Source organism: Bos taurus, chromosome 3, assembly GCF_002263795.3.
Source record: "Bos taurus isolate L1 Dominette 01449 registration number 42190680 breed Hereford chromosome 3, ARS-UCD2.0, whole genome shotgun sequence".
Classification (NCBI taxonomy): Eukaryota; Metazoa; Chordata; class Mammalia; order Artiodactyla; family Bovidae; genus Bos; species Bos taurus.
In genome coordinates, this window is record NC_037330.1 from 9,729,651 (window position 1) to 9,740,171 (window position 10,521).

At 50.6% G+C, this 10,521-nt stretch overlaps 1 protein-coding gene across 2 annotated transcripts in view; it reads left to right on the top strand.

The window, feature by feature from the left end:
• SLAMF9 (SLAM family member 9) overlaps positions 1–4,065 on the top strand; it is a 29,043-nt gene extending 24,978 nt beyond the window's left edge. The window contains 4 exon segments of one of the 2 annotated variants that reach the window (NM_001302662.1): positions 945–1,000; positions 1,707–2,048; positions 3,034–3,309; positions 3,694–4,064. In NM_001302662.1, the coding sequence (NP_001289591.1) occupies positions 955–1,000; positions 1,707–2,048; positions 3,034–3,309; positions 3,694–3,899 (870 nt within the window). In that variant the 5' untranslated portion in view covers positions 945–954 and the 3' untranslated portion in view covers positions 3,900–4,064. 2 annotated transcript variants of the gene reach the window in all.
• Positions 4,066–10,521: the final 6,456 nt, after the last annotated feature.

The following is a 10,521-nucleotide window of genomic DNA, read 5'->3' on the forward strand; positions in this document are numbered from 1 at the left end:
TGAGTACTAGAAGAAACTTAAAGATTATCCCATCTGAGCACCCATGGATGCCAGACATGCTGTAGAATATTCAACAATCCAAGATTGTCCAATCTTAGTTTGAATACGAAGGACAGAAAGTACTTTCAAAGGCTACCCATTGTGTCCTGGACAGCTCTGATTGTCAGATTTCCTAGAGCTTAGTTCATTTCATATTCTCACAGAATGATTTAATATTTTTTGATAATATTGACAACATAGATAGGCTTTCTGGTCTAAACCAAGTGTTAGTCACTCAGTCGTGTTTGACCCTTTGCAACCCCATGGAACTTGGGGTTGGGGGAAGAAGTCAAAATTTCTCTTCCTATGAATAGTCTCTCAAATGGGAACCTAGCTAACTTGAAATAGAAAAACTTCCTTCATTCATACATGCCAAAAATATCAGTTGGGCGCTAAATGTGTCTAGCATGGGAACCAGCATCAGTAGGACATAGAGAGATGTCCCAAAATATGGAGTCTGCCTGGGGAGATAAAGATGTTTATAAGATCAAATGATCACAGCAACATAGGAACTGCCAAGGGAGATCTGAGGCAGAGTATCCTGAGAGCCAAATCACAGGGTGGATAGAAAGTGTTTGAAGAGCTTGGGGGAGGTGGTAGTCTGGGAAGCCTGGGAATACAGGGGGCAGGCATCTAGGAAGGGTTCATTTAGGAAGTGAGATTTCAGTTGAGTACTATGGACAGGAAACATGAGGCAGTGGGTAAACCACCTTGCCAATCAGGCTGGAGAGATGTCTTCCCAAGATGGACAGGGAGGGGCTTGGTGAGATGGGGAAGTTAGAGGACAGCTAGCTGGGGGAACCACTTCCCTCTCCCCAGGACTGTGAGTCTGCCTCCAGCAGCATCTTGTCAGCCTGCCTTCCTTAGAGCCTCCAGGGCTGACCAGGCCACACTCCCAGGACACAGGCTACTGGCATGCGAGCACTTCTGTGGCTGCTCCTCCTCGTGCTGTCCCAGGAAGGTGAGACAGACTGCCAGCTTCAGAACAGGAGTGTCTCATTTCCTCTCTGTGCTCCTGTTCTGCTGGGCCTTGGGCTAGCAAGTCGCTGCCTCTTGGACTGAGTCCTTCAGCTCCTCTGGAGTACAGAGGACTAGGGTGTGACTTTAGTGCAGTAAAAAGAGATAAGGATACCTGTGGATACAGAAGGGGAGCAACCCCAAGGACAGCAAATGGAGAAGAGAGAACTTGGAGGGTGAGGTACAGATGGAAACCCAACCCTGGTAGGTGCTCGAGTCAGGTGCAGCAAAGAGCTAGAGCCAGAAGAGGCAGTTGGAGGATGAGATTGATTGTGAGTCACAGAAACTACTCAACTGAGACTGAGACCACGCCCCACCGCCAGTCTCAGCAGCCCAGAGACACCACTTGCGTTGTTTCCATCTTTCTGAAGTTTTATTTATTTATTTACTTACTTGGCTGTATGGGGTCTTAGTTGCAGCACATGGGATCTTCATTGCGAGTCATGCAGATCTTTTGTCGACGTGCACGAATTATCTCTCGTTGTGGCGTATGGGCTCCGTAGTTGTGGTGCTCAGGCTTAGTTGTTCCCCAGCATGTGGGATCTCAGTTCCCTGACCAGGGATTGAACCTGCATCCCCCGCATTGCAAGGCAGATCCTTAACCGCTGGACCACCAAGGAGGTCCTAATCTTTTCTTTCTTTATCTGCAGCTGAAGGGTACTCTGGAGATGGTGCGGATCCTGAGGAAGTGGTTGGGATCCTTCACGAGTCCATCAGCCTGCCCCTGGAAATGCCATTTGATGAGGAGGTTGAGAACATCATCTGGTCCTCCCACAAAAGGCTTGCCACTGTGGTGCCAGAGAAAGAGGGACATCCGGCTACCATCATGGTGACCGACCCTCGCTATGACGGCCGAGTAAGCTTCCTGGAGCCCACCTACTCCCTCCACATCCAAAATCTGAGCTGGGAGGACTCAGGATCTTACCAAGCTCAAGTCAACCTGAGAACGTCCCAGGTCTCCACCATGCAGCAGTACAATCTGCGCGTCTATCGTGAGTTTATTGGGAACCATAGCGCTGCCTTTTCTGACTCTCCTGAGATTCCTACACAAAGGCCCAAGGGTCTTAGGACTCGGGGTTTCGGCTTGAGGGCCTGGGACTGGAAAGCATTCTGTCTCCAGTGTGTCTGACCTCACCTGCAGGTAAAGTGACCTGGAGTAGCAAGGCCCTGGGCTCTGAGCAGTGTCTGTGGATTGTTGTGAAAGGAGTCAGGGGCTTTCCCTACAGACCTCTTAGGAAGCCTTTCTGTTCCTATGAGATTTTGCGTCCTGGGCATGAATGCCACCTCCATATATATATATATTTTTTTATTGGCTGTACTGGGTCTTCACGGCGGTGAGCAGGGGCTTCTCCTGTTGCAGAACAGGGGCTCTAAAACACAGGCTCAGGAGCTGTGGTGCCCTGGCTTAGTTGCCACGTGTCATGTGGGATCTTACTTCCCCAATCAGGGATCAAACTCAAGTCCCCGGCACTGGAAGGTGGATTCTTAACCACTGGACCACCAGGGAAGTCCTGCCACCTCCATTCCTAAGCCTTTTATCCTCCTCTTTAATTTGAGGGCTACTAATCAGGGTCTCCTGTCTACCTGAACCCAAATTCCCTCTTAATGCTTGTGACATTGACTGATATTCTACCTTGAATCGTGCATACACTAATTAAAAGTGCCCTCAGGAGGGTGATAATATTTTCTAGGATCAAAGAGGCAGGAGAGTTTGAAGGAAGGTGGGGTGCAAAGGTAAGAGAGAGAAGGCAAGGCGTAAAGCAGAGGTAGAAGATGCCAACAGCAGCTCCGTCATCTTGGCAGCTGCCCTGGGAACCACAGGTTGGATGGTGGCTGGGTGCTGTTAGTTTGGCTCCTTCCTCGTTTAGGTGAAGCAGGTCTCAGTGGGCAGCATCAGTACCCCAGTGTCGAAGAATTTAGGAAAACGGAGCCAGTCCCTGATTACTTAGAGGGCCTTTGTGTTTCTCCTTCATCTAGAACACCTGTCACAGCCTCACATGACAGTGAAGTTTGAGATCCCTGGGGAAGAAGGTGCCTGTAATATATCCCTGATATGCTCTGTAGAGAATGCGGGCCTGGACGTGACCTACACCTGGATATCCTGGGAAGATGGCGCTGACGCAGCCCATGAAGGCGCCATCCTCAGAGCATTCTGGAGGCCTGGGGACAAGGCTGTCTCTTACACCTGCAGGGCCAGCAACCCTGTCAGCAACATCACTTCCCGTCCCATCCAAGCTGGGTCCTTCTGTGCAGGTACCAGGGTCCCAGAGACAGTCCCCGAGTCACTGCAGGGTCTCAGGGTGACCACACCCTTCTCCTCAGGAGAGAACGTGGAGTCTAGAACCTAACCCCTCCCGTACAGACTTGACCCCTGGATTGGGGAGGGGCTTCCCTTTTCCTTGTGCTCACAGCTTGGAAGCTGGGAAGGTCCCTTCTAGTCCCTTCTAGGTTGAGATTACTCCCCAGATCACAACCTCCGAGATTCTGTGAAAAGAATATACATCCCTGAGATACTTGCCAAGGAATCAGCTGACAGTGAACCTGAGACCTCCTCGGTGGAATTTGGGGTGGGTGTCTTCCCCTAAATCCAGACCTTCCCTCTGGTAAGCCCCTCTCTCCTTGCCTTCTCTGCCCCAGATCCTGGCTACCCTTTGGAGAAGGCCTCCACTTCCTTCTGTCTTCTGGCCAAGGGACTGCTCATCCTCTTGCTTTTTGGAACTCTGGCCATGGGCTTCTGGTTCATCCGAGTCCAGACAAGAGGCAAAGTGCTGAGAATGAAGAAACTCAAGAGAGACAGAATGAAACTGAGAAGGAAGGGGCGGCCTGGCCCCAGCCTGAGCTGATGGCCCCTGGGGGCCCCTGTCCTGAGCATTGCTTCTTCTCAGCCCCAGCGGAAACTTCCTCCTCCCCAGGCTCATCTATTCCCAGGGGATCAAAGGGCGGGCATCTCAAGGGCCATGCTCCCAGAGGGATGATTGTCTGGCAATAAAGTCAAACCGGGTGACTCCACTCTGGAGGAGCTGTGTAGTCTTTCACTGGGTAACTCTGGCAAAACCTGCTTTCTTGCCTTTCCTTCCCTTCTAGGTGACCCCCTCCATGCCGCCTGCTTTCCACAACTGCCTTTGGAGAAGAAAGTGAGTCTAAAAGACCTCCTCACAATGCGGTGTTGGTACGTTATTATTCACGCCTAACCCATTCCCCACCAACACACATAACATTTACACTTCAATAAGAAGAGTGAGAGATTCCTTTTAATCTAAATGAAGCTGTGACTCCTGAATGGGAAATTTCAGGCACCAAGAACTCTGCATGAATGTGGTATTATTCCTATTATTCCTACCAATTCTTCTGCTTTCATACCCTCCTTACACCCTGGCCAATGAGTTCACTAAGCGACTCACCCACCCGATGTTAATCTACCGACTGTCCTGCACAGGGAGCTATGAAGCACCCCAGTGCAATCCTACTCTGGGTCTCAGTTGAGCCTGGTGACCTTTCCATCATCTCCCTGATGCCAGTTGCTCTGGGCCTCTGGTGCCTGCCCCATAGAGATGGCAACTCAGTTGGATTAATAGCGTTGGTCTGGATACTTCCCTGGTGATCCAGTGGCTAAGACTCCATGTTCCCAGTGCAGGCACCCAGGTTGGATCCCTGGTCAGGGAACTTAGATCCCATGTGCTGCAACTAAGAGTTTGCAAGCTGCAACTAGAGAGTTGGCATCCTTCAATGAAGATCAAAGATCTCGTGTGCGGCAGCTAAGACCTGGTGCAACCAAATAATTCAATAAAGTAAAAATAAATATTTTTAAAAAACAGCAGAGGTTGAGACTCTTGACCCCTGTTTGTATTTGGGATTAGAGTCCTGTCTATCCCTTACCCATAGATTTCCATGTCTCACACCTTCTCTCTGGACTGTTGTCCTGGGCTGCTGCCCCCTACACATATATTACCCTCCCCTCCTCCTGTTCTCCTGGCAAAGACCTTTAATTTTATGTTCTTGCTCTTTCCCAAGCCCAGTGATCAATATGAATTCCTCACCCTCTGCTTAAGTCTTGGTCATCCTCCCCAAATCAGATCTTGTGAATGCTACTTAATGTAGCTGCCGTGGCAGGGTGCAGAGTTGGGGGTGAAATGCGGAGGGGACTGAAGGCCACTCATGCCACAGGACGTGCTGAGGGAGTGAGTGACCTGGAGGAGGGTGGTGTGGGATACTGTAGTGTCACGGTCTTCGTAGACCGGGACCTGGGGACTGGAGTCAACGAGAAGAAGGATGCAGGATCCCAAGTCTCGAGTGAAACAAGGGTCCTTTATTTGCAGAAATGCATGCTTATATATCTTCAGTAAAATGATTACTCAGCCATTAAAAAGAATGAAATTCCACCAATTGCAAAAAATGAATAGTCCTAAAAGGTCACTGAAGAGTCACTGAAGGGAGTCACTGAAGGGAGTCACTGAAGGGGATCCAAGCAGGTGCTCTGTCCCATGATCTCAGTCCTGAGAACTGCGTGCAGCTCTGCTCGTTCCTGTTTCCCAGGAACTGATAAGGAATAGAGAGTCCTTGAGAAACGGCACACAAAGGAAGAAAACAACATATTGGATCCCTTAAAGTTGAGCGTCCCCTGACACTGTATGGAGAGCCCTGGGTGGGATCCCAGGAGATCTGGGCTGTGCTCTGCCACTGGCCTCTGGCTTGGGACACGTGGTCCAGCAGATGTCCACAGAGGCACCGTCCCTTTCGACTAGAAACACGCCCTTTGAAGACAGCAGGCACAGGTACAGCTGACTGGTGCTACAAGGCTAAGGGAACGCCTTGGCTCCGACAGGGGCGGGATGGGCTGGTAACCCCAGGGAATTTTAGAGGAGGGACTGAGGGGTAAAGACAGGGCTGTGTGGCAGAAGCCACGCCAGACACCTCTCTGCATTTCTCTTTTCCCTCTTAGTGAGGAGAAGGATACTGACCTCCAAAGTGTGTCCCAAGAAAAAGAACACTGACACTGTGGAGGGGCAGATGGACTCACTTGGGACTGTAGGGACCAAGGATGTCTTGGGGAAACAAGACACAGGGGACTTCCCTGGTGGTTTGATGGCTGAGGCTCCATGCTCCCAAGGCAGGGGGCCTGGGCTCCATCCCTGGTCGGGGAAGTAGATCCTACATGCCTCAACAGTGCACATGGGCCAGGCACTGGGACGCCCCAAGAGGAAGCCTCCAGCAAGGGGCATGGAGGAAACCAAGAGCCAGGGCTTCCAGGGACGGAAGGAAGCAGAGCCAGGAGGCAAGCGGGGGCTTCCTGTCTCGATTATTGGGCGGGAGATGGAGCCCTGTAGGGCTTGGGGAGGAGGTGGTGAGGTTGGGAAAAGAAAAAGAAAAAAGGGAAGTTTAGTTTCTAAGTCCACTCCCCAAAGAGTTCCTAAGACTAGCAAAGGATCCACTCTATTCCCTGAGGGTCTGACTCATTGTCCCGCTGGAAGGCAGTCCCTGGCCCGAGGCTGGTTCTCTGTGCCTCGCTTTGGGCTGAGTAGTTCCACCTCCAAAAAGGCATGAAGATCTAGGACCAAACCTGCAGCTCCCAACTCCTCTAATTTCTTTAATAGCTTTCTGGAAACTGAGTGGAAAAGGCCACTGGCCATCTTGCATACATGGGGGCAGGTCTTTTCTTGTGAATTTCAGAGTCTGGCACAGGAGATCAATAAGGGAAGGAATGGTCTCTGTACAGTCAGCTGATGGCCCTCCCTAAAATACAAGGGAGCACCTCTCACACCCAGTCTGAACGGAGAAAGGCTGAGGTCCCCAACCAGCCCAGAGCACCTGGATGCGGAACATTCAGACTTTGAAGAAGGTGGAATACAAGCTCAGAAAGACTCGGGCCTCTTCCTCTACAGAAAACCGGGATAATAATCAGCTGGTAACACTTTGCTTTTTGCAAAGTTTGCTCTGTTGAATGGAGAAGGCAATGGCACCCCACTCCAGTACTCTTGCCTGGAAAATCCCATGGACGGAGGAGCCTGGGCTGCAGTCCATGGGGTGGCCAAGAGTCAGACACGACTGAGCGACTTCACTTTCACTTTTCACTTTCATGCATTGGAGAAGGAAATGGCAACCCACTCCAGTGTTCTTGCCTGGAGAATCCCAGGGACGGGGGAGCCTGATGGGCTGCCGTCTATGGGGTCGCACAGAGTCGGACACGACTGACGCGACTTAGCAGCAGCAGCAGCAGCTCTGTTGAAACAGGTGAAAAGCAAACTGAGGGGAGGAGGATAACACTTAAGTGCCGAAGTGTCAGGCACTGGGCTTGCACTGGAGAGGTGGAAAAGATACTCTCTGCCCTTGGAACTCTTTGTGGGGTGTGTTAGATGTAATTACAGTGAGGTGTGACAAGGGCTTCGGGTGAAGGTGAGGATGTGGTGAGAGTTCAGTGATGATGTCCTGGAGGGAAGAGGTAACAGAACTTTGACCTGTGACTACCAGTGAGTTCCCAGGGAAGGGAGAAAAAGGACTTTGTAGCCAGACAGAAGATAAGAAGAAAGCCATTGATAAGTGAACAAGCACCATGAATTCAAGGGACTATGAGGCCATGCGCTGCGCTCTGTGATGAATGGGTAGTCTGGAGAGGCAGGCAGGTCTTCTCTGATAGGCTAAGGGCTGAGGTGGGGGTGGCGGGGATTTAAGGATGAAACAAGACCAGCTCTACACCCTCATGGAGCTTTGGTCTCACTGGCTTAGAAAACAGGCATGCCAACAGCCACAAAACAATCAATGATGAATGGTAACTCTTTTCTGATCTGGTGACAGGACCAGTGCTCGTAGCAATCAGCAAAGTCTCTGGAATTGACAACATTGTCTAGTCTTCCTGTCAACAAATTGAAAATATGTGGGCTGGTTTAAGCTTTGGCAGGATGATGCTAGGTAGAATCCTAGCAGATTGAACAAATTTTTCCAGAAAATAATATTTATGGATAGGATTTTTTTTTTTTTTAACCAATTTTCACTTCCAGCATGGTGAGGGAGCAAGTTAGGGTCAGGTTCCTTTTCTTACCAGAAAGCTGACAAGATGCACCTGAATCAGAGCAAAATGATGATAATAATAAAATACAAAATTAGCATCTCCCCCCCTCAAAAGAGAAAAGACTGTATCTTAAACTTAAAAAAATTGAAAACCATTTCAAATCCCAATTTTACAAAAAGTTATTTTAATGTCCAAACGAAATTAACTTATCCTCAAGAAAATACTGGAGACAGTGGAATTGAAACCTTTGAACCAGAGATGGAGCCCATTCTCACACAGGGGAAGGAGATCTTTTGTATTGGTTGGTGAGGGCCCAAGATATAATAACTGTCACACTCTTCCGCCACCTTCCCCAGGCATTCTGCTTGGCCTTGCTTTCCTCTTGTGTTCACTAACACGTTTTCATTGGAGTCTTAGCACTGTTAGGTCAGTTTGTCACATTGTAACATTTGAAGGGCCACTTTGAGAGACTTTGCTGGAGGGATAGTGAGAGACATCATTCCATTGCTCTTGCCTGCTCCCCTCCTTCACTCCCTTCCCACACTTTCATCTCAGGTGGTGAAAAACACCCAGATCTTTACACCTTTAGAACTTTCCAGCAGTCAAGTCCCTGAAGATGGAATGAATTACTACAAGGGGTGGTAAGCTTCTTGGCCCAGAATTTAGTCAGAAAGGGCTGGATGACCACCCGGAAGGGAGGATGTGGACAGGATACTGGTGTGAGCTGTGGTCAGACCCATCCTATTGGGTCTTCTGGGTGCCAAGGGTATGACTGGGAATCAAATGCCTGGTGAGTGGCAGGAGTTCAGACTGGGGTGAGATTAGCATGCTGCTTTTAGGGAAGGCTTCCAGAGGAGCACCAGGACAGGTTTTTTTTTGTTGTTTAGTTGCTCAGTCCTGTCCGACTCTTTGCAACCCCATGGACTGCAGCACACCAGGCTTCCCTGTCCTTCACCATCTCCCAGAGATTGCTCAAACTCATGTCCATTGAGACAGTGACTCCATCCAACCATCTCATCCTCTGTTACCCCCTTCTCCTCTTGCCTTCAATTTTTCCCAGCATCAGGGTCTTTTCCAGTGAATCAGCTCTTTATACCAGGTGGCCAAAAGACTGGAGCTTCAGCTTCAGCATCAGTCCTTCCAGTGAATATTCAGGACTGATTTCCTTTACTATTGACAGGTTTGATCTCTTTGCAGTCCAAGGGACTCTCAAGAGTCTTCTCCAATACAGCAGTTAGAAAGCATCAATTCTTTGGCACTCAATCTTCTTTATGGTCCAACTCTCACATCCATAGATGACTACTGGAAAAACCATAACTTTGACTATCCATACCTTTGTCGGCAAAGTGATGTCCCAGCTTTTACGCTATCTAGGTTGGTCATAGCTTTTCTTCCAAGGAGCAAGCATCTTCAAATTTCAGATTTCTGGTAGGGAAGGAGTCATGACCCTGCATCTCTAAGACAGCACCAAGTTGAGGAAGCAGAGAAGGCTGCAGGGCTGACATGCAAGATGTGTTTCTGCCTGAGTCTGAAGTCCCCAAGGTGGGTGGGTTTGATGGAGTCTAGGCTGGGTTTCACTCCAGCTCTGTCTGCCCTGTGCTCTTGGGCAGGTTACTTCACCCTGTAGAACCTCAGTTTTCTTATTTGTCATACGGAGCTTTACCTACTTCACAGAGTTTCCGTACAGGTCACATAGGAGTCCTGAAGCAGGTAGTCCAGGATCTGGCTCCCTGCAGGGGCTCAATAAGTGATCATTCCTTTCATTCCTCCTCTCCCAATCTCCCGTGCCAGGATGTCTCTCTCCAGTTTCTTCCCTCTGGACTCGTTTCTTTGGGTGGTTGGTGCTGGGAGCTGACTTGGCAACCTCAGGCTGGGAGCGCTGCCTTCCCCTCCGCACACAGTGGGAGGCGCCTGGGCAAGATTTGGGAGCTCGCCAGTGCAGACAGGTATTTCCAGTCCGGCCAGAGAAGAATATGTGGAGGTGGAGGTGGCGATGGGGATGAGGGAGGAGATCAGAGGGGCGGGGTGGATCCCCTGGGAGGAGGGCGGGGAGTCCTGCTCCCTGCCTGGTGCTTCTGCCCTCCAGGCTCGGGTTTCAACCCTAGCTGCCGCATCTGCGGTTAAGCCCGTTAGGCGAAGGGAGGACGTCTAAGGTGGCTTACCCAGGAAGGAGGGAGTGCAAGGAACCAGCTACGGGTCAGCTCCTGCGACCCCGGGAGCCCGGGCCTTGACCCGCTTAGCCTCGCAAGCTTGCAGCGGGAAGCGGCCGACCGATCCGTCTTTCCACGCTTCGTTGTATCGAGCTCCACCAGGGGGCGACCCGGGCCCACGTGCCACGGAGCCCTGCTTTCCCGAAACTACAACTCCCAGGCCGCTCGGGGGTCGCGCCCGCCTCGCCTCGCCTTCTGCTAGCTCCAATTGGCCGCCGCGGGAGGGGGATTGGCGGTCTCCAGGGCGACGGG